General features: G+C 44.1%; 1 protein-coding gene across 20 annotated transcripts in view; it reads left to right on the top strand.

The window, feature by feature from the left end:
* The window catches only part of GRK4 (G protein-coupled receptor kinase 4), a 75,578-nt gene that overhangs the window by 26,744 nt on the left and 24,469 nt on the right, over positions 1–24,365 (top strand). For 14 of the 20 annotated variants that reach the window (XM_003890869.3, XM_003890868.3, XM_003890867.4 and 11 more), the window contains 5 exons: positions 1,521–1,598; positions 14,210–14,313; positions 17,317–17,409; positions 19,218–19,281; positions 23,244–23,384. In XM_003890869.3, the coding sequence (XP_003890918.1) occupies positions 1,521–1,598; positions 14,210–14,313; positions 17,317–17,409; positions 19,218–19,281; positions 23,244–23,384 (480 nt within the window). Of the gene's footprint in view, positions 1–1,365; positions 1,392–1,520; positions 1,599–12,433; positions 12,540–14,209; positions 14,314–16,573; positions 16,602–17,316; positions 17,410–19,217; positions 19,282–20,952; positions 21,622–23,243; positions 23,385–24,365 lie in introns of those variants that run through there. The other 6 variants (XM_009214188.4, XM_009182553.4, XM_031664772.1 and 3 more) reach the window with 5 other exon arrangements.

Genomic DNA, 24,365 nt, shown 5'->3' with positions numbered 1-24,365 from the left:
ACTATTCTTCCTTATGTTAAAATAGCTAAACTGCATTGTTGAAACTCTATTTTAGGTTGCAGTCTTCTGATATTGTCATGATACCTGTAGTTATGTGGTGACAGCTATGTGACTGCAGTTACAGGTTATGTTTTTGTTTTTTCGATGGCAGTTGTGTAGGTTCAGAAATGTCTGTGCCATTTTGTCACGCTTACTGCTTTGACTATCCTGGTGATAGGTGATGACAGGCTCTGTGAGCTTCTCAGGTGAAGGGACTGTGTCTTATTCATTTCGCCCTCATGGCACCTGGCGTGGTTGTTTGCCCTATTTCTTGCTCATTAAATGAATGAAGGCATCTGTATCAGTCAGGATTCAACCAGAAAACCAGAACCCATAGGAGGAGATATTAAGAGATTTATTGCAAGGAATTGGCTTACATAATTGTGGGGTCTGGTTAGGAAAGTCTGAAATCTGTAGGACAGGCCGTCAGGAGGGGCATGGCAGGACTCTCCAGAAACGGGCTGAAGCTCTGTACTCAGGCAGAATTTCTTCCTCCAGGAAGATTCATCTCTGTTCTTAGCACCTTTCAACTGATTAGGTGAGAGCCACCTGGATTATCTGGCCTAATCTCTTTCCCTTGAAGCCAACTGATTATAGATTTTAATCGCATGTGCAAGTATCTTCCCAGCAGCACCTGGATTTGTGTTTGATTGACTCATTGGGGCTCATAGCCTGCCCGGTTGGCATAGTGAAGGACCGTCGCAGGATCAGACTTGCTTTCTCTTCCGTTAATTGCATACCACACAGTATCCAGAACTCCCAGTGCTGAAGTTTGTTTGTTTGTTTGTTTGTTTTTGAGACTGAGTCTCGCTCTGTCGCCCAGGTTGGAGTGTAGTAGCATGATCTCGGCTCACTGCAACCTCCACCTCCTGGGTTCAGGCGATTCTTCCTGCTTCAGCCTCTTGAGTATCTGGGATTACAGGTGCCCACCACCACACCCAGCTAATTTTTGTATTTTTAGTAGAGACGGGGTTTCACTATGTTTGCCAGGCTGGTCTCCAACTCCCAGCCCCAGATGATCCGCCTGCCTCGGCTTCCGAAAGTGCTGGGATTACAGACGTGAGCCACTGTGCCCGGCCCTTAGATATCTTTAATGGATGCAGTGTAATATACAGAGTATTATGGGAAGCAGTGCTCTAAAACTTCATTAACCTCTTTTAAAAAACTGACTTCTTCCCCCTCATACACCTGACTTTCCGAAAGAAGAGCTATAGCCGCTTGATCAGTAGAGTTGGTCTGTGGCTCTGAGGATATCAAACCAAAGAATTTGAAACGTAATGAAACATTATTAGTGAAGACGCTTAACTAACTTTCTCTTTTTTTAAGAGATGGGATCTTGCTATGTTGCCCAGGTTGGCCTCGAACTCCTGAACTCAAGTGATCCTCCCAACCTCAGAGTGGCTGGAACTACAGGTATGCACCGCCACATGTGTGGCGCCAGCTTAACTTCTCTTTTTCTTTTCTTCCATCTCTTCAATCAGGCAGACTATGAAGTTGCCAATGATGAGGACCGAAGTGATTATGGACTGTCAATCTTAGATATATTCTTCAACGATAAGGTGTGTTTTCTTCTTTAGAATGAAGATTTGTAAATAAATAATTAGAGTGCATAGCCATTTTTACTCTGGTGGATAAGACGTAACATTTGTCAAAAGCTTCAATTTGGCTGGGTGTGGTGGCTGATGCCTGTAATCCCAGCACTTTGGGAGGTTGAGGAAGGAGGATCTCTTTAGCCCAGGAGTTCAAGACCAGCCTGGCCAACATAGTGAGACCATCTCTACAAAAAATAAACAAAAAAAAAAACTAGCTGGGCATGGTGGCGTGCATCTGTAGTCCCAGCTACTTGGGAGGCTGAGGTGGGAGGATTGCTTGAGCCCAGGACATTGAGGCGACTGTGAGCCAAGGTCGCGCCACTGCATTCTAGCCTGGGTGACAGAGCAAGACCCTGTCTTAAAAAAATAAAAAATAGAGCTGGGCACAGTGGCTCATGCCTATAATCTCAGCACTTTGGGAGGCCGAGACGGGCGGATCACGAGGTCAGGAGATCGAGACCATCCTGGCTAACACGGTGAAACCCCGTCTCTACTAAAAAAATACAATAAACTAGCCGGGCGAGGTGGCTGGCGCCTGTAGTCCCAGCTACTCGGGAGGCTGAGGCAGGAGAATAGCGTAAACCCGGGAGGCGGAGCTTGCAGTGAGCTGACATCCGGCCACTGCACTCCAGTCTGGGTGACAGAGCGGGACTCCGTCTCAAAAAAAAATAAATAAATAAATAAATAAATAAATAAATAAAAAATAAAGCTGGGCACAGTGGCTCATGCCTATAATCTCAGCACTTTGGGAGGCTAAGGCAGGCAGATTGCTTGAGCTCAGAAGTTCGAGACCAACCTGAGCAACATGGCAAAACCCCATTTCTACAAAAAAAAAAAAACAAAACTAAGCATGGTGGCGTGCACCTGTGTTCCCAGCTACTTGGGAGGCTCAGGTGGGAGGATTGCTTGAGCCCAGAAGGTCAAGGCTGCAGTAAGCTGGGATCATACTACTACACTCTAGCCTGGACAAGAGAGTAAGACCCTGTCTCAAAACCACGCCCCAACATTAATTAATTAATCTTAAAACTTTAATTTATTATACATGTTCCTCTTTTGCATTTTTGTTTGATGTCATGAAGAATTAGAACCCCATAAGAAAAAAAAATTAGATCGCTTAGAAAATTGATTCAAAGTGGCCAGGCACAGTGGCTCACACCTGTAATCCCAGCACTTTGGGAGGCTGAGGCTGAGGTGGGTGGATCACGAGGTCAGGAGATGGAGACCATCCTGGCTAACATGGTGAAACCCCGTCTCTACTAAAAATACAAAAAGAATTAGCTGGGCATAGTGGCGGGCGCCTGTAGTCCCAGCTACTCGGGAGGCTGAGGCAGGAGAATGGCATAAACCCGGGAGGCACAGCTTGCAGTGAGCCGAGATCATGCCACTGCACTCCAGCCTGGGCAACAGAGCGAGACTCCGTCTCAAAAAAAAAAAAAAAAAAAGAAAAAAAGAAAATTGATTCAAAGTATTTAAAGGTTTCAGAATATAGAGTTGGAGAATTTTATTAGTCTCTCTTGGACTAAAAATAACATTTTTTTTCTAAAAGCTTTAATGGGTCATAGCTTTTATGCTTTTGACTTACTTGGTTCTTGTAGTTTAGTATGTCACTGAAATTAGAGCTGTAACCTGCTTCCTTTCATGTGACTTCTGTTAGAAGTTCTCAGTTATGGGCAGGGCCCTATATTGTAGGGATGGAAGGAGAACTGGAACAACAGCGATAGCAAACATGTAATTAACACTGCTCTAGGCTGGGTGCAGTGGCTCACACCTGTAACCCTAGCACTTTGGGAGGCTGAGGTGGGCAGATCACTTGAGGTCAAGAATCAGACACAAGCCTGGCTAATATGGTGAAACCCTGTTCTCTACTAAAAATAAAAAAGCCGGGTGTGGTGGTACACGCCTGTAATCCTAGCTACTAGGGAGGCTGAAGCACGAGAATCACTTGAACCTGGGAGGTGAAGGTGGCAGTGAGCTGAGATCGCGCCACAGCACTCCAGCCTGGTCAATAAGTGAGACTCTGTCTCAAAAGAAAAAAAAAAAAAGTAACAGCTCTAATATGTAATACATTATGTAATTACCACAACAAACCTATGAGTATATACTATTCTCAAGTCTATTTTCACATGATAAGACTGAAAATCAGTGACTAAGTGACTTACCCAAGGTTACACGCCTAGTAAGTGTCAAACCAGGAATCGAACACGTAGAGAATGGAATTAGAGAATAGTGTGGTGAGAATGAGTTCAAAATATTTGGATTTGAAGCATAGCCAACTGGATATAGGGCTATCAACTTAGGGGAGCTTTGTTGTACAAAAGATAGCGTGCCAGAGGGATGCCAGCAGGCCTGTCTAGCAGCGCAAAGATATACGGCAGTGGGTGTCAGCGGTATGATTCAGACCCTAATGAGTTTTTCTACCCCAGCCTCCAGCCTTACAGATTACTCTTCTCAAACACAGCTGTTACAACATGAGCATATTTTGTAGGTACCCCCAGGATACTAGTTAGAATGAGTAGAAGTTGCATTTATCTAGTTCTAATTTTTATTTTTATTTTTTCTTTTTTTGAGACAGAACCTCTCTGTGTTGCGCAGGCTGGAGTGCAGTGGCGTGATCTTGGCTCACTGCAACCTCTGCCTCCTGGGTTCAAGTGATTCACATGCCTCAGCCACCTGGGTAGCTTGGATTGCAGGCGTGCATCACCACACTTGGCTAAGTTTTGTATTTTTAGTACAGACAAGGTTTCACCAGGTCGGCCAGGATGGTCTTGAATTCCTGGCCTCAAGTGATCTGCCTACCTCGGCCTCCCAAACTTTGGGGATTACAGGTGTGAGCCACCACCCCCGGCTCCATTTATCTAGTTATTTTGTCTTTTTTTTTTTTTTTAAATTATTAACTCCCTTTTCTTTCTTCACCTCTCCTGAAGATATACCCATATAGCAAGGGAGGGCATCAAGAAGAAAGAAAGAAAGAAAAAAGAAAGAATTTTGAAATGAATCATGGTAGATATAGCAAATGTGGAAGAGGAAGGAAGGGGAAGTTATACATGTGTGGCTTGGTGCCTTAGTCTGTTTTGTGCTGCTGTAACAGAATGCCAGAGACTGGGTAATTAATTAATTAATTTGTTTATTTTAACTTCTATTTTAAGTTCAGGGGTACATGTGCCGGTTTGTTATATAGGTAAACTTGCATCATGGGGTTTGTTGTACAGGTTATTTCATCACCTAAGTGCTAAGCCTAGTACCCATTAGTTATTTTTCTTGATCTGCTCCTTCCCCCCATCCTCCATCCTCCAATAGGCCCCATCATGTGTTATTCCCCTCTATGTGTCCATGTGTCCTCATCATGTAGCTCCCACTTATAAGTGAGAACATGTAGTATTTGGTTTTCTGTTCCTGTGTTAGTTTGCTAAGAATAATGGCCTCCAGCCCCATCCATGTTCTTGCAAAGAACATGATCATTCTCCTTTTTTATGGCTGCATAGTATTCCATGGTGTATATGTACCCCATTTTTTCTTTATCCGGTTTATCATTGATGGGCATTTATGTTGATTCCATGTCTTTGCCATTATGAATAGTGTTGCAATGAACATATGCATGCATGGAGACTGGGCAATTTGTAATAAAAAGAAATTTCTTAGCTCACAGTTTTAGAGGCTAGGATGCCCAGTTCAAGGTGCTGTTGGCCTAAAAGGAAGAAGCTGGGACACAAAATGTAATTTAAAGAGTTTACTTGGGCCAGGTGCTGTGGCTCATGCCTATAATCCCAACACTTCGGGAGGCCAAGGTGGGCGGATGACCTGAGGTTAGGAGTTGGAGACCAGCCTGGCCAACATGGTGAAACCTCGTTTCTACTAAAAAAAAAAAAAAATACAAAAATTAGCTGAGTGTGGTGGTGCATGCTTATAATCCCAGCTACTCGGGAGGCTAAGGTGGGACAATAGCTTGAACCTGGGAGGTGGAGGTTGCAGTGAGCCAAAATTACGCCACTGCACTCCAAACTGGGCAATAAAGTGAAACTTCTTCTCAAAAAATAAAAATAAAAAATAAAGCATTTACTTGAGCCAAACTAAAGACAGTTGTGTGGGACACACTTCCAAGTTGCCTTGGGAAGGCTCCATTGGCCTTGGTTACCGGCAGGTTTTGAAAGGCAAAGGGAACAAGGAGTGAGCTGGTAGGAAGTTGTTGGACCCGAATTCTCACTGGTTTAAGAGAAAGCAATGATCAGTGTTTGGCTATACATTGTTGAACTACAGAGTGAGAGTATGAGTTACAGTGTCCAGTATATGGCATTTATGGCATCAGTTTAGAGACCACTAGTAAGTGCCTTCAAGAAGTAATTGTTTAGCTCAAGGGGGAGTGAGTCATGACTGCTCTGGGCCTGATAATTTGAAGGGGCTCACATTCCTATAATTTGAAGGGGCTCATATTCCTCAGATAAAAAGCTTTTTTTTTTTTTTCCCTTCTTAGTACCGGCATCTGGCAAGGGCCTTCTTGCTGCATGATCACATGGTGGAAGGGCAGAGAGAGAGATTGCTTGCACAAATGTCTGAGCATGTGCACACAAGAGAGGGCGAACCTACTCCAGAGATAACGAGATAAGGGCATTAGTCCCTTTGTGAAGGTGGAACCTCTTAATTGCCTCTTAATGGTCCCACCTCCCAGTACTGTCACAATGGCAATTAAATGTCATCATGAGCTTTAGAGGGGATGGACAAACTTTAGACAATAGCACTTGGTAACAGAGAGATGTTTATGGGCTGCCTGAAGACGGTATAGCTGGAAAGCTTTTTCTTTTTCCTTTTCTTACCATCAACTGGGGAAACTGCCACATTCTTCCTCTTCCCACCTGATGGCCCTGCTCTTGTGCTTTACTGAAACAAAAAACAAACAAATGAAAAGGAATGATTCACATCATTATTGTAGTTTTTCCTTTTCTTGTCTTTTATTTAAAAACAGCAACAATAGGCCGGGTGCAGTGGCTCACGCCTGTAATCCCAGCACTTTGGGAGGCCGAGATGGGCGGATCACAAGGTCAGATCGAGACCATCCTGGCCAACACGGTGAAACTCGTTTCTACTAAAAAAAATGCAAAAAATTAGCCGGGCGTGGTGGCGGGCATCTGTAGTCCCAGCTACTCAGGAGGCTGAGGCAGGAGAATGGCGTGAACTTGGGAGGCAGAGCTTGCAGTGAGCCGAGATCGTGCCACTGCACTCCAGCCTGGGTGACAAAGTGAGACTCCGTCTCAAAAAAAAACCAAAAAAAAACCCAAATAAACAACAATAAACTTCTTTTTCTTTTACATACTAAAAAGGAAACCCTTAGGCTAGGTGTGGTGGCTCATGCCTGTAATCCCAGTACTTTGGGAGGCCAAGACAGGAGGATCTCTTGATGCCAGGAGTTCAAGAAAGGGAACTCTTTGAGGTCACTTACTCAAATTTCAACAACCCGTAATATTCAAAATACCTGAAAGTAAAGCAAGACCATGTGTGCATTCTTGCATTTCTTTATCCAGTCACTCAGACATTGTTAGTTTTTCTTAGTTTTCCTCTCAGGATTCTCAAATATTAAAATTCAGCCAAATATGAATTTATAGTTTAAAAGAATCATAACCAAAACCAAGTGGGCTTTTCCCTAGGGATACATATTTGGTTTAATATCTGAAAATCAATTAGTATAATACACCATATTAATAGAATAAAAGATTTCAAAACCACATGATCATCTTACTAGAAAAAGAAAAAGCATTTGATAAAATCCACACTCCTTCCTAATAAAAGCACTGAACAAACTAGGAATGAAATTAGTCCATGAAAGTGGACCCTCTTAAATGCCTTTTAATGGTCACAATAACAATTAAACGTCAACATGAGCTTTGAGGGGGAGGGACAAATGTTCAGATGATAGCACTTGATAATAGAGAGATGTTTATGGGCTGCTCAGCCTGATAAATGATATCTATGAAATACCCACAGCCAACATCATAGTTAAATGTGAAAGACTAGGCCGGGCGCGGTGGCTGACGCCTGTAATCCCAGCACTTTGGGAGGCTGAGGTGGGCAGATCACAAGGTCAGGAGTTTGAGACCAGCCTGGCCAGCATGGTGAAACCCCAACTCTACTAAAAATACAAAAATTAGACAGCCATGGTGGTGCATGCCTGTAGTCCCAGCTACTCAGGAAGTTAAGGCAGGAGAATCGCTTGAACCCAGGAGGCAGACATTGCAGTGAACCGAGATTGTACCACTGCACTCTAGCCTGGGTAACAGAGCGAGACTACATCTCAAAAAAAAAAAAAAAAAAAGTGAAAAGACTAGATGCTTTCTTCAAGATTAGGAACAAGACAAGATTGTCCACCCTCATCACTTCTGTTCAATTGGGGGGTCAACTGTAAGTTCCATTGTACTGGAGGTTCTAGACAGGGCAATTAGGCAAGAAAAAGAAATAAAAGGTATGGGCCGAGCACGGTGGCTCATGCCTGTGATCCCAGCACTTTGGGAGGCCAAGTCGGGTGGATCACCTGAGGTCAGGGGTTTGAGACCAGCCTGGCCAACATGGTGAAACCTCGTCTTTACTAAAAATACAAAAATTAGCTGGTCATGGTGGTGGGTGCCTGTAATCCCAGCTGCCTGGGAGGCTGAGGCAGGAAAATTGCTTGAACCCCAGAGGAGGAGGTTGCAGTGAGCCAAGGTCACGCCATAGTACTCCTGCCTGGGCGACAGAGCAAGACTCTGTCTCAAAAAAAAAAAAAAAAAAAAAAAAAGAAAAGAAAAGAAAAAGAAAAAAGAAAAGAAATAAAAGGTATTTAGTTGTAAAGGAAGAAGTAAAACTCTATTTGCAGATGACATAATCGTGAATATAGAAAATTATAAGGAATTCACACACATGTAAAGAAAAAGACTGCTGGAGCTAATAAGTGAGTCTGGTAAGGCTGCAAGATACTAAATCACTATACAAAATTCAATTGTATGCCTATATACTAGCAATTAAAATCCATAAAAAAAAAGAAATTAAGGAAGCAATTCCCTTTGTATAGCATCAAAAAAGAATAAAATACTTAAGAATGAATGTAACAACATAAATGTAACACTTATACTCTGAAAGCTAGAAAGCACTGAAAAAAGTTAAAGAAGACTTCAAGGAATGGAAAGACATCTCGTGTTCATGGATCAGAAGACAATATTGTTAAGATGGCAGTACCCCCCAAATTGATTTATAGATTCAATATAATCCCTATCACAATTCTAACTACTTTTTTTTTTTTTTTTTTTTTGCAGAAATTGACAAGTAAGCTAATCTTAGACTTCATATAGATAGTCAAGGGACCTGGAATAGTTATAACATTCTTTAAAAAGAGTGTAGTTGGAGGACTCACACTCCTCAATTTCAAAACTTACTACAAAGCTACAGTAATCAAGACAGTATGGTCCTGGCATGATGATAGACAGATAGCAGTCAATGGTATGGAATCGAGAGTGCAGACATAAATTCCTGCATTTTGTCTTAGTCCATTTTGTGCTGCTCTAACAGAATACCTGAGATTGGGTAATTTATAAAGAACAGAGATGGCCGGGCGCGGTGGCTCAAGCCTGTAATCCCAGCACTTTGGGAGGCTGAGACGGGTGGATCACGAGGTCAGGAGATCGAGACCATCCTGGCTAACACGGTGAAACCCCGTCTCTACTAAAAAAATACAAAAAAATTAGCCGGGTGTGGTGGCGGGCGCCTGTAGTCCCAGCTACATGGGAGGCTGAGGCAGGAGAATGGCGGGAACCCAGGAGGCGGAGCTTGCAGTGAGCTGAGATCGCGCCACTGCACTCCAGCCTGGACGACAGAGCGAGACTCCGTCTCAAAAAAAAAAAAAAAAAAAAAGAACAGAGATTTATTGCTCACAGTTCTGAAAGCCGGAAGTCCAAGGTTAAGGAATCCAATCTAGCAAGAGCTCTTTCGCTGCATCATGCATGCAGAAGAATAGGAGGGCGCACTCACACCTGAGAGAGGGGGTGGGGGTGGGGAAAGGGGTTGAGCTTAGCTTTTTATCAGGAACCTGCCACAATGTTGCAACAATAAAACCAATCCTGAGACAGCAGTGTGACTCCATTTATGAGGGGCAGAGTCCTCATGATCTTACCACCTTTGTAAAGGTCCTACCTCTCAACACTGTTGCATCAGGAACTAAGCTACCAACACACGAACTTGGGGGCACACATTCAAACCATAACACATTAACAATCATTAATTGCCTTATCACAAGGATGCCAAGACAGTTCAGCTGGGAGAAAGAAGAGTCTTTTCAACAGATGATACTGGAACAACTGGATAGCCACGTGCAGAGAGTGACACTGAACCCCTACTTCATTCCATAAGCAAAACATTAATGCCAAATCCATCAAAGACCTAAATACAGGAGCTAAAACTATACAACTCTTAGAGGAAATCATAGGTGTAAGTCTTCAATACCTTGAAATTAGGCAGTGACTTATTAGAGATGATGCCTAAAGCACAAGCATCAAAAGAAAAAATAGATAAACTGAACTTCATCAAAATTTAAAACTTTGTGCTTCAAAGAACACTATCAAGAAGTGAAAACCCACAGAATGGGGAAAAGTATTTGTAAATCAAATACTGGTAAGGGTCTAGGATCCAGAATATATAAATAACTCTTACAACGCAACCATAAATAGATGAACCAATTTTTTTTCCTTTTTTTTTTTGGAAACATGTCTGACTCTGTTGCCCAGGCTGGAGTGCAGTGGCGTGATCTCGGCTCACTGCAAGCCCTGCCTCCTGGGTTCATGCCATTCTCCTGCCTCAGCCTCCTGAGTAGCTGGGACTACAGGTGCCCGCCACCATGCCCAGCTAATTTTTTTTTGTATTTTTAGTAGAGGCGGGGTTTCACCGTGTTAGCCAGGGTGGTCTCGATCTCCTGACCTCATGATCTGCCCACCTCGGCCTCCCAAAGTGCTGGGATTACAGGCGTGGGCCACCGCGCCTGGCCCAATTTTTTAAAATAGGAAAGTAAATGTAATTTTCAACACAGAAAAACAAGCATATTTCTGCTAAATGCACCCTCCCTTCCCTCTCCACCAGTGGTCTTTCCCATCAGAATTTCCTCTACCTAAAATTTTAAAAAGCAAGGCACTGAGTCATTTGGTATATTTGCCCTGGTAACTACTTATTCTGAAAAACAATGAATATTCCTTAATGTAAAGCCCCAGAAGTCTCAGTTCTGCATCACGCTGGTAGTTCTATACCTCACCTTGCCATACTTCAGGTCACCTTAGCTTACCTCCCTCTCTCTCGTGGATATTAGAAGCACTGCTTTTCCTTTGTGTGGGAATAAATAACTATTAATATAAAAATTTTCTATGATATTGAAAATGGGAACACTATTTGGTGTTAATCATTAAATGGTCTTAATGGAATCAACCTGCTATTTAGTTTCAGAAAAATTGAGACCTTTGGAGGGGAAATAAGACTGTTAAAATATTGTCTTTGTCTTCAGAGAACATTTTGTCTTGTTTTCTGCTGTGTCCAGAGCCTGGAACAATGCAGATTTGTGGGGCAAATGAGTGAATGAACAAACTTATTTTCTTTCTTTTTTCTTTGCTTTTTTTTTTTTTTTTCTTTTTGTGAGACAGAGTCTTGCTCCGTCATGAGGCTGGAGTGCGGTGGTGCGATCTCGGCTCACTGCAAACCTTCGCCTCCTGGGTTCAAGTGATTCTCCTGCCTCAGCCTCCTGAGTAGCTGGGACTTACAGGCATGTGCCATCATGCCCAGCTAATTTTTTTTTTTTTTTTTTTTTTGTATTCTTAGTAGAGATAGGGTTTCCCCACGTTGGCCAGGATGGTCTCGATCTCTTGACCTCGTGATCTGCCGGCCTCAGCCTCCCAAAGTACTGGGAATACAGGCGTGAGCCACAGCGCCTGGTCCAAACTTCTTTTCTTAAATAGGAAAATGAACAGACCCATCTTGTTCTTATGACAGCCTTGCTGCATAGAAAGAAAGGACTGGAGAGTCCAGCAGGGTGTGTGTGGTTCAGTCTCGGCTCTCCCCTTGGTGATGTGGGCGCACCGGAGAGGGACTTTCCAAGTCTCTCCTCATCCATCAGGGTGGTTGTTGTGGGGCTAAATGAGACGATATATGTGTGTGTGTGTGTGTATTTTTTTTTTGAGATGGAGTTTCATTCTTGTTGCCCAGGCTGGAGTGCAGTGGCGTGATCTTGGCTCACTGCAACCTCTGCCTCCTGGGTTCAAGTGATTCTCCTGCCTCAGCCTCCCGAGTAGCTGAGATTACAGGCGCCTGCCACCACGCCCAGCTAATTTTTGTATTTTTAGTAGAGACAGCGTTCATCATGTCGGTCAGGCTGGTCTCGAACTCCTGACCTCAGGTGATCCACCCTCCTCGGCCTCCCAAAGTAGTGGGATTACAGGCATGAGCCACCACGCCCGCCCGAGACCATAGATATTTAAATGCCTCAAATGTATCAGATAGTTTAAATGGCAGCTACTAATCATGATTAATTGTGATAACATTGTTGATTTTTTTAAACGTGAGTTTTCTCATTGTTTACTATCTTTCAACTTATGTTAGGAAATAACTGGTTTATAAACACATATTTCCTCTGGTCAATTGGCCCTATTACAGTCAGAAGTCAGTCTAGAATGCATTTCTTGTTTCGGTTACAAATTAGGCGCACAATTGAGCATGACGTGGGTATTTTTTCACTGAATCTGGACAGTGGTTTTGTCATGTGTTTCCTTTTTCCAGAATTCTCTGGATGAGAGTTAAAGAGAGTGGTGCCTGGGCACGTGGAACACTGTGAGTGGGAATGTAGAGCGGTGGAGCCGTTTTGGAAGGCAGTTTCACAATAAATATGAATGTTTAAAATGCTTGCATCTTTTTGAGCTGGTAATTCTGTTTTTAGGAATCTATCCTATAGAAAAATACATGTGTATAGAGACATTCATGGTGGTGCTGTTTGTGTGGGAAAATTGACAACTAGGATGTAACTGGGGACAGATAAACTCATACACCGGAAGACTGTGCAGTCACTCAAGAAAATGGGGTAGCTCTGTAAACGTCAGCACATACTTTAAACCCTGGACCCAGGTTGGGCACAGTGGCACATGCCTGTAATCCTAGCACTTTTGTAGGCCGAGGTGGGCAGATCGATTAAGCTCAGGAGTTCGAGACCAGCCTAGGCCACATGGCTGTCCAAAAAATACAAACATTAGCTAGGTACAGCTGGGCACAGTGGCTCACACCTGTAATCCCAGCACTTTGGAAGGCTAAGGCCTTCCAAAGGATCACTTGAGATCAGCAGTTCAAAATTAACCAGGCGTGGTGGCGGGCACCTGTAATCCCAGCTGCTCAGGAGGCTGAGGCAGGAGAATCGCTTGAACCTGGGAGGCGGAGCTTGCAGTGAGCCAAGATTGTGCCACTGCACTCCGGCCTGGGCCACAGAACAAGACTCCATCTCAAAAAAATTAGCCATGACGGGCGCGGTGGCTCAAGCCTGTAATCCCAGCACTTTGGGAGGCCGAGACGGGCGGATCACGAGGTCAGGAGATCGAGACCATCCTGGCTAACACGGTGAAACCCCGTCTCTACTAAAAAATACAAAAAACTAGCCAGGCGAGGTGGCAGGCGCCTGTAGTCCCAGCTACTCTGGAGGCTGAGGCAGGAGAATGGCGTAAATCGGGGAGGCGGAGTTTGTAGTGAGCTGAGATCCGGCCACTGCACTCCAGCCTGGGCGACAGAGCAAGACTCTGTCTCCAAAAAAAAAAAAAAAAAATTAGCCAGGTGTGGTGGCATGCGCCAGTAGTCCCAGCTACTTGGAAGGTGGAGGTGGGAGGATTGCATGAGCCCAGGAGGTCCTTTTTTTAAAAGGCTGAATAATATTCTGCTCTATGTATATACTACATGTTATTTATCCATTCATCCACAGACACCTGCGTTGTTTCCACTTTGGGCTATGATGAATTATGCTGCAATGAACATGGGTGTGCAGATACCTCTTTGAGACCCTGCTTTCCATTCTCTGTGTGTGTGTGTTTTGTTTTGTTTTATTTGGAGATGGAGTTTTGCTCTTATTGCCCAGGCTGGAGTGCAGTGGCACGATCTCAGCTCACTGCAACCTCCGCCTCCCAGGTTCAAGCATTGTCCTGCCTTAGCCTCCTGAGTAGCCGAGATTACAGGCGTCTACCACCACGCCTGGCTAATACTTCGTACTTTTACTAGAGATGGAGATTCACCATGTTGGCCAGGCTGGTCTCAAACTCCTGACTTCAGGTGATCCATCCACCCACCTCGGCCTCCCAAAGTGCTGGGATTACAGGTGTGAGCCATTGTGTCAGGCCCTCTGTCCTGTGTGTGTTTTGATGTGCATCAGAGAAGATCTGAAGAGGCAGACAATAGCAGAACACTGGAGAGTGGGACTAGCATGGAGGGGCAGGTGGCACTTTGACTTACATTGTATACACTTTGTGTTTCATTTTTTTACAATAGGCATTAGGTTCTCTTTACTAGTAAGTTATGAAATCACTAATGGTTATGTATTTGGTTTGTACTATATTAAGTTGGCAGCCCCTTTACCAGAAATACCTCCAGATGTTGTGAGAGAATGTAGATTGGGACTGAAGGAGGAGAACCCTTCCAAAAAAGTCTTTGAGGAATGTACTAGGTAAGTGGTTCATGCCGAGCCCTGCATATATTGTCTGTGACTAACCCCGAGACAGACAGCTTACAGGAGGTTTCTCTGCATAAAACAAGTTCTTGGAGTGTAGTTGACCCTTGAGCAACATGGGCATTAGGGACGCTGATACCACCCAACCCTCTGCGCAGTTGAAAATATGTGTATAACTTTTGACTCTCCCCAAAGCTTAACTATTACTAGCCTACTGTTGACCAGAGGCCTTACCGATAACATAAACAGCGATGAACACATATTTTATATGTTATGTGTATTATGTGCTATACTTTTACAATAAAGTATGCTAGAAAAAGAAAGTGTTATTAAGATAATCATAAGGAAGAGAAAATATAATTCCTATTCACAAAGTAGAAATAGATCATCATAAAGGTCTTCATCCTCGTCATCTTCACATTGAGGAGGCTGAGGAGAAGGAGGAAGAGGAGGGGCTGGTCCTGCTGTCTCAGGGGTGGCAGGAACGGAAGAAAATACACGCATAAGTGGCTCCTGGCATCTCAACTCGAATTGTCCAAGGGTCAACTGTACTTTACCCATTAAAATGATTACTTTCTCTAGAAAGAGGTGAATGAAGAGTAATAATTCCGTGTACACATGAGGCACACTGAAAGGGGTCCCATCATTTAGCGCCAGTATCCTAGCATCCTAGGGGAGTGGCACACCTAAGCCTGTGCAGCCAGAGCATGGTGGGGCTGGGGCTGGAACCCGTGATGCTTTAATGATGCGACTGCCTTGAAAATAACAAACAGGCCAGGCTTGGTGGCTCATGCCTGTAATCCCAGCATGTTGGGAGGCCGAGGCGGGCAGATCGCTTGAGGCCAGGAGTTCAAGACCAGCCTGGTCAACATAGAGAAGCCCCATCTCTACAAAAAAATACAAAATTTAGCCGGGCATGGTGGTGTGTGCCTGTAATCCCAGCTACTCAGGAGGCTGAGGCACGAGAATCACTTGAACCTGGGAAGCAGAGGCAGCAGTGAGCTGAGATCACACCCTGGGCAACACAGTGGGACTCTGTCTCAAAAATAAATAAATAAATAAATAAATAAATAAATAAAATAAAAAACAAGGCTTTCTCTGTCTATCTGGCTTTCTCTTGAGGTGTCGGTACTCTGCACACTGAGGAGCTGGGTTAGATACTTATTCCTTTAGTGAGAATTCAGTGGCCAATTCTATATCCCACAGATAAATGGCATGCATCCCATCTTTCTCCTAGCCAGGTGTATGGCACTGGACTAGAACCCTTCCCTCTGTCCCTCAGCCCCCTCCTCTGAAAATGGATTAGAGTAAATGGATTAGAGTAAATGTAAATATTTTCAATTTCAAGTCATCTTTTACTTATTCTTGTTGGATATTCACATTAGTGGTATTCTAGTGTTTGTGATTTGAACTGTTTTGCAAGAAGATGTTGTCTCTGGCTGGGCACCATGGCTCATGCCTATAATCCCAGCACTTTGGGAGGCCAAGGCAGAAAGATTGTGTGACCTCAGGAGTTTGAGACCAGCCTAGGCAACATGGTGAAACCCTGTCTCTAATACAAAAATTAGCCAGGCATGGTGGTGCATGCCTATAGTCCCAGCTATTCAGAAGGCTTGAGGTGGGAGGATCAATTGAGCCTGGGAGGTCAAGGCTGCAGTGACTGACCTCACCACTACCCTCAAGCCTGTGTGACAGAGCCAGACCAAAAAAAAGAAAAGAGATGTTGGCTTCATGGCTCCATTTGATTGCTTCTCTGGTGTAGCAGACAGGACAGGCTTAGTCTGTGCTCTCTGATACTGATCCTGGGACATTGTGGTAAGAATCAGATTTCTTCCTGTCTTCATCTGGGATGTCACAGAAGCCAGGAAGGGCCAATCTTTCATTCCACACTTTTATTCTTCACATCCCTCTTCTGGGCATGTACACAACCTAAACTCTTTCTTGTACATGTGCACTAAGAGACATGTAATAGTAATAACACAACAATAATAAAGCTAGGCTTCGTGGCTCACACCTGTAGTGCCAGCGCTTTGGGAGGCTGAGGAGGGAGGATTGCTTGAGGCCAGGAGTTCAAGGCCGCAGTGAGCCATGATTGTGCCATTGCACTCTGGCCTGGGCAACAGAGTGAGACCTTGTCTCTAAACAACACCACCAACAAAAAATAACAAAACAATAATAAATGTTTGGAAGTATTAATGCGTTTACCTGCTCACAGTAACCCTATGAAGTAGGCATGATTATTATTTCTGTTTTACAGAAGGAGAAACTGAGGCCATAGAGGTTGGGTAAGTTGGCTCAGGTCCCTCAGCCAGTGAGTGGCTGAAGCAGGACGTGCAGCAGCCCATGGCTTTGACTTCTGTTCTGTCCTCCAGGGGACCCTTCCACTGTGCCTTGCACATGGGAAGCGTGCTGCTTGACAACAGAGCAGCTGACGCCCTCACTCCCAAGAAGGGAATGCATCCTTCTATTTCACTGCTCTTTTCATTCATTCTATTTCACTTCTATTTTCTTTCTTTTTTTTTTTTTTTTTTTTGAGATGGAGTCTTGCTTTGTCACCCAGGCTGGAGTGCAGTGGCTGGATCTCAGCTCACTGCAAGCTCCTCCTCTCGGGTTCACGCCATTCTCCTGCCTCAGCCTCCCAAGTAGCTGGGACTACAGGCACCCGCCACTTCGCCCGGCTAGTTTTTTGTATTTTTTAGTAGAGACGGGGTTTCACCGTATTAGCCAGGATGGTCTCGATCTCCTGACCTCATGATCCGCCCGTCTCGGCCTCCCAAAGTGCTGGGATTACAGGCTTGAGCCACCGCGCCCGGCCTTCACTTCTATTTTCACTTACAGCGTTAGAACCTAATGTGGACTTTTATAATTGCAAATTCAAACTATTGAATTGTGTGTAATGATTGCCTTTCCCATATTCAGTGCCTATTAATGCACTAAAACATACTTGTTTTTACTTCTTAATACAGCAAATGTATATAATTTTGTAAAATCTTTTTCTAGAGTTACCCATAACTACTTAAGAGGGGAACCATTTGAAGAATACCAAGAAAGCTCATATTTTTCTCAGTTTTTACAATGGAAATGGCTGGAAAGGTATGTTCTAATTTTAAACTCAGTAAAAGCCAGTTGAAGTGGCACATGCCTGTAGCCCCAGCTACTCAGGAGGCTGAGGCTGGAGGATTGCTTAAGCCCAAGACTTGAAGGCTATAGTATGAGATGATCATTCCTGTGAATAACCACTGCACTCCAATCTGGGCAATGTAGCAAGACCCCATCTCTAAAAAAGAAAAAAAGAAAAGAGACCTCAATAAAACAAGTGTTAACTTCTCACGATACATACTGATTGACATAGACTTTTCCATCTGTCAAAATACAATTAGAAATTTTGAGTTGTATATGATATTTTTATACAGAAATTTTCATAGGTGTTAGTATTGTACAATTTCTTCTAATTTAATAGACTCTGTTCTCTCTTTTTAAAATGGCAGGTATCCCTGTTGTTTCAGTGACTAGAAAATAAAACTTAGCTTAGATTTTTGGTGATAGAATAGGATAAAGTGGGTGGCACCTGGCAGTTAAAACCTGCTCAGCCTCTTACTGTTTATGTGGCCTCAGGTAAGTGGCTTAGCCTGTATGAATGGCAGGTCCTTGTTCTGTAAATTAGAGGTAATTATAGAATCTGCCTCCTTGCACCATTGCTAGGATCACCTGGGAAATGTGTGTACAACGCTTATAGCACAATGTTTGGTGCACAAAATAAGTACTTAGAAAGTGTTAGCTGCGGGCCGGGTGCAGTGGCTCATGCCTGTAATCCTAGCACTTTGAGAGGCCGAGGCGGCTGGATCACCTGAGGTCAGGAGTTCGAGACCAGCCTGGCCAAAATAGTGAAACCCATCTCTACTAGAACTACAAAAATTAGCCAGGCGTGGTGGCGTGCACCTCTACTCCCAGCTACTTGGGAGGCTGAGGCAGGAGAAATCGCTTGAACCCGGGAGGTGGAGCTTGTGGTGAGCTGAGGTGGCTCCACTGCACTCCAGCCTGGGTGACAGAGCAAGACTCTGTCTCAAAAAAAAAAAAAAAAAGGGTTAGCTGCTACTAGTGTTATTATTAGTACTATTATTATTGATCGATTAAATTTCCAGTTCTTGCTTATACATGCTGTTTTTGAGGCATTGGGTATAAACATCTTTGAGGTTCTTTTTTCAAAGGATGGCACAATGTATATATGTCATCTTCCTCACCTGCTTTCTGACAGGTTGAGAGGGGTCTACCCAAGTCTACACTGGCAGTTATGAACATACACATTTCCTAGTGTCAGCTGGTTTCAGACCTGTCTTTAGTTAGTAAGGATAATTGGACTGTTCTGCCTTTTGCTTCAGTGTCTTAAATGTTAATTAAGATTAATTGGCCGGGTGGTGGCTCACACCTATAATCCCAGCACTTTGGGAGGCTGAAGCAGGCGAATCACAAGGTCAGGAGTTTGAGACCAGCCTGGCAAACATGGTGAAACCCCATCTCTACTAAAAATACAAAAAATTAGCTGGGTGTGGTGGCGGGTGCCTATAATCCCAGCTACTCGGGAGGATGAGGCAGGAAAATTGCTTCAACCCAGGAGGCGGAGGTTGCAGTGAGCTGAGATCGTGCCACTGCACTCCAGCCCTGGCGACAGAGTGAGACTCCATCTCAAAAAAAAAAAAGATGAATTAATTGCTCTTAGAGCAAGTCAAGAGCTGTCCTGCTAGAGGGAGCCACAGTCCCTGAGCACAGACACCCTTTGTCCTGGGCATCCCCTTTGAGCAGAATGGTTCAATAAATGAGGCGAAGACAAGCACTGATTAGTCTTTTCTGTTTTAAAAGAACAATGCAATGTGGACCTGAAACTTGTTTTTCTCATTGATTAGGCAGCCCGTAACCAAGAACACATTTAGACATTACAGAGTTCTAGGAAAAGGCGGATTTGGAGAGGTGAGTAATGGGAGCCAGTTCCGAGCAGCGCTGCTAGCTGGGTGGGCAGCAAGGTCCTGAGAACACGGCTTCAGGTAACGCATCAACTCTCCCAGTACACTGTTGCCTTAGTGGGCGTTTTGGGAATCATCTTAGCCGACTGTGAGAATCCACATGGAATTTTGAGCAAAAGGTTTTGAAGAATCCCTTCTCTTGGTGACTTCACCTTTTACCTCATAGTTCTGAAGAAGCTGGTTTCCATGCTTGATGCCCCAGCTCAGTCACTTTGCCCAGATGGAAAGATGATTCTGCTCCTGTATTGTGGAATTTCCATGATTCTATTTCCGTAAATTTAAGACTGACCCCAAATTCACATAGTACAGAGTGAATTATTAAATATACTTATGTAACCCTGCTCTGTTTGGACATGTATGTACCTCATACCTACATCAAAAGGTGTTTGGAAATGTGTCAATTTGGGAAAATCCTAAGGAAATGACTCACAGACTCACGAGGGATTTTTTGTTTGTTTGTCTGTCTGTTTGTTTGTTTGAGATGGAGTTTTGCTCTTCTTGCCCAGGCTGGAGTGCAATGGCGTGATCTCGGCTCACCGCAACCTCCGCCTCCTGGGTTCAACCGATTCTCCTGCCTCAGCCTCCCGAGTCGCTGGGATTACAGGCATGCGCCACCACACCTGGCTAATTTTTGTATTTTTAGTAGAGGAGGATTTCTCCATGTTGGTCAGGCTGGTCTTGAACTCCCGACCTCAGGTGATCCGCCCTCCTCAGCCTCCCAAAGTGCTGGGATTACAGGCGTGAGCCACCGCGCCCGGCCTGGGGTGTTGTTTAAATATGATGGGTCTCCTAGATGGAGACCACTGTAGTTGGCGGATGGAGAACAGCAGCAGTTCTGGTCTGGGGAATTTAAAAGAATGTTAATTACCTTATTAGTTACCTGGAGTGATCATATGGAGTTCAAGAACTTACAAGCCCCTAAGAGCCAGGCAAGCCATTGCCAAACTAACACTGTATGTTTAACTCAGAAGCAGGTTACACTGCCTGGGTGTGACTCAGATATTATTGCTCCCATATCACATTCAAAGCAAAAGCCACTAGCATTGGCTTGAAGTTAATTAGAAAGCTGACCTAGGAGGCAGCACACTGCAACCGAGATCTGTCATGCACCTGCAGCTTGACATGACAAGAAATTGGCCAACATAGTCATGACTTCAGTAACAGTACTGTCCCTCTGCTACAGTTCCAGAGGCCATGAAGAATATTTTGCCTAATCCAGTCAAATGCTTGCTCTCGTCCCTCCATGACAGATATTTCTGTAAGAAATCCGCCCTCTGTTTGAGTTTGTCCTAGAACAGGAGAGTCATTTTCTCACTTCGAGTCTTGCTAATCTGCCTCTAATGATCTGCAAAAGTAAAGACTCAGATTTTGTGAAAGAGCAGAGGAAACATTTCTGGAACGTAGGTCATGTGTTTACAAAGGAATGAAAGTCTAATTATAGCCACATGTCAGTTTATAAAACATGTCAGTCCTGATAGGATTCAACAGGGACATGTTAGCAAATTTTAGCTATTGTGAAAGACCTGGTGCTGGGTGCGGTGGCTCACACCTGTAGTCCTAGCACTTTGGGAGGCCAAGGTGGGCGGATCGCTTGAGCCCAGAAGTGCCAGACCAGCCTAGGCAACATGGCAAGACCCCCTCTCTATTTAAATATTTAATATAAATAAATACATAAAAAAGAAGACAAGAAAGACTTAGTATAATTATGATTGTATAGATTACTTTTTAACAGATTTACTTGGGTTCCCAAACGAATGACCGGCTGCACGAATCAAGCGTGGCGGTTTTCAGCAGACTTGCTCTGGAGGCGGTGTGTTCTCCGTCAAGGCCCAGAGGCAGTGAGCAGTCAGCCCACTCCTACTCTGAATGCCTGTCGGAAGGAGCCCTGCTCGCCCTAATGCGGGGACAGCCTCGGTGCCCTTTAATCCAGATTCTAATCGTGCATTTGCTTTTTCCAAGTGCTAGCACTTCCTCTAGTGGTCTTGAGAGAGCAAACGTAGTCGGTTTTATTTTGTCAACAGTAATTCTTTTGCTTATGCTTGAAGTCCTCCGAAATTAATTTGTAGGGTCCTGAGTGAGCACAATGGTAAGGGAATTGAGTAGACATCTCTGCTGTCATGGTGTTAGGCCGCAGACTGTAGTGGAAGGAGCACGTACTCAGACGTGGACAGACCTGAGGTCAGGGTCCTGTCGTATCACTTCCAGCAGTGTGATCTTGGGCCCGCCATGGCGATCTCATCTCTCGCAGGGAAATAATCGGCCCTGCCCGCCAGGCTGCTGTAAGCCGGTGAGTGTTCACCCCCAGCTGTTAGCACAGTGCCTGACACTCTTGTCCGCTTTCCATTCCCTGTCTCTGATTGGCCAATTCCACTTAGAATAACTTTTTAAAAATTAATGATAAAGAGAGATGAAGAGATTTTTATGCCAAGTCTTAATAGTAAGAAAATAATTAAATACATTTTGCGATAGTCACATTTTAGGAAAACATTTCATGATAGGAAAATGGTCACATAATAAGATTTTTTAAAAGGAGGTTAAGAAATATTACCTATTTTACAATATGAGACCAGTTTTGCCATCAAAGGCTGGGGTGGTGGGGAACAGGGTATGTATTCTTGCATACCCATGTAAGAAGGTGGGCCTAGAATCAAATAGAACAAAATATTAACAGTGATTATCTTGGAATTGCAGGTGAGTTTTTAATCACTGTCCTTCTTTCTTCCAATATTTTCCACAATTAACTTTGTATTTCTTTTACCACCAAAATTGTTTTATTGGTAGATAAAATTATATCATGTCTTACGTTTGCTTTTAAAGCAGTCCCCTGTGGGGTGTGCAATGGATGGGAGTTGGAAGAAACAGTAGCCTAATGTTGATGACACAGAGGCAGGGAGACCAGAACCTGAGGCTCATGATACTATTTTTTCCACTTTTGTATGTTGGAAATTTTTCATGACATAAAGTTAAAATAATACATAAATACTACTTTAAGAAGTAATAGAATAAAGATAGGAAAATTGTGAATTATATGAAATATATTTCCTTATACTCTTGACTTTTTAAATTAAAAATTCAAGAATCTTTTCAGGCCAGGCACAGTGGTTCACACCTGTTAATCCCAGCACTTTGGGAGGCCAAAGTGGGCGGATCACCTGAGGTCAGGAGTTCTAGACCAGCCTGGCCAACATGGCGTCTCTACTAAAAATACAAGAAAAATTAGCTAGGCATGGTGGCGGGCACCTGTAATCCCAGCTACTCTGGAGGCTGAGGCAGGAGAATCCTGAGATGGAGTCTCACTCTGTCACCCAGGCTGGAGTGCAGTGGCACGATCTCGGCTCATTGCATCCTCTGCCTCCCAGGTTCTAGTGATTCTTCTGCCTCAGCCTCCAGAGTAGCTGGGATTACAGGCACCTGCCACCATGGCTGGTGAATTTTTTTTTTTTTCATATTTTTAGTAGAGACGGGGTTTCACCATGTTGGCCAGGCTGGTTTCAAACTCCTGACCTCAGGTGATCTGCCTGCCTTGGCTTCCCAAAGTGCCGGGATTATAGGCATGAACCACCATGCCCAGCTGAAAAAAGAATCTTTTTAGTTTTACTTTTTAAAACTTTTGCACTTTTACAAAAAGTAAAATAGACATATGGGAACATTTAAAAATTAAACAGATGTACCGTGATCACCTATGCCAACTAGTGCCGTTTGTACACTGTCTTAAGAGTTGATAGAACGCAGCGCGTCACTGAGAGGAGGAGCCGACTCACACTGACAACGCCCACCTTTGAGACGGTCTCCTCATGCGCTGCTGCTGGTCTCTGCCAGTGACGGCCTCATCAAGCAAAGGGTTTCCTTTGTGTGGCCTAAGAAACGTCAGGTGGACATAAACCTCCTTTACTTTGCTGTTTAAACTAGGTTTGTGCCTGTCAAGTGCGAGCCACAGGAAAAATGTATGCCTGTAAAAAGCTACAAAAAAAAAGAATAAAGAAGAGGAAAGGTGAAGCTATGGCTCTAAATGAAAAAAGAATTCTGGAGAAAGTGCAAAGTAGATTCGTAGTAAGTGTCTCCTCTTAGTCTTCACTGTGCCTCGTGTGATTCGTAGCACTTATGTCAGCCGACATGCCGCTCAGCTCACTCTCACTGAAGCTGTGGAAGTCATTTCTTGTTTTCTGAGTTTATGTGGGGTTTTGCTCCTTTTAGTAACAGTTTTGTTTTTAGTAACAGCTCCTTCTTATTCAAACCTTAGAAAACATGAAAGTAGTGATACTGCTTCTAACTTCTGGTTTGTTATAAATCTGTAGTCTCCCGCCTCCCATTCTGTCCCTCTTGACACCTGCCAGCTTGCAGAGCTTGTCCAGGTCCGTTAGTTACCTTGTGTTTCTTGGTGAATTTCCCTTATCACAGCCAGCCAGAGCTTATCTCTGTTTGCCGTCGGTCTCCAGTCAAGTTTCTCTGGCCCCCGGGACACTGACTTGGCTGTGCTTGAGGAGACCTTCTCTGTCTCTTTTTTTTTTTTTTTGACACAAGGTCTCGCTCTGTGGTCCAGGCTGGAGTGCAATGGCACGATCTTGGGTCACTGCAGCCTTGACCTCCCAGGCCCAAGTGATCCTCCTACCTCAGACTCCCAAGCAGCTGGGAGCACAGGCACACTCCACCATGCCCAGCTAGGTTTTAATTTTTTAATTTTTATTCTTATTTTTAGAGATGAGATCTCTGGCCAGGCGTGGTGGCTCACACCTGTAATCCCACTACTTAGGGAGGCAGAGGAGGGTGGATCACCTGAGGTCAGGAGTTTGAGACCAGCCTGACCAACGTGTTAAAATCCCGTCTCTACTAAAAATACGAAAAGAATTAGCTGGGCCTGGTGGCGCCTGCTTGTAGCCCCAGCTACTCGGGATGCTGAGGCAGGAGAATCACTTGAACCTGGGAGGCGGAGCTTGCAGTGAGCTGAGATTGCACCACTGCACTCCAGCCTGGGCAACAGAGCGAGACTCTGTCTCAAAAAAAAAAAAAAAAAAAGAGAGAGGGAGAGATGAG

The sequence above is a fragment of the Papio anubis genome, chromosome 3 (genome assembly GCF_008728515.1).
Source record: "Papio anubis isolate 15944 chromosome 3, Panubis1.0, whole genome shotgun sequence".
Lineage (NCBI taxonomy): Eukaryota > Metazoa > Chordata > Mammalia > Primates > Cercopithecidae > Papio > Papio anubis.
This window is presented reverse-complemented; position numbering and strand designations above follow the sequence as displayed.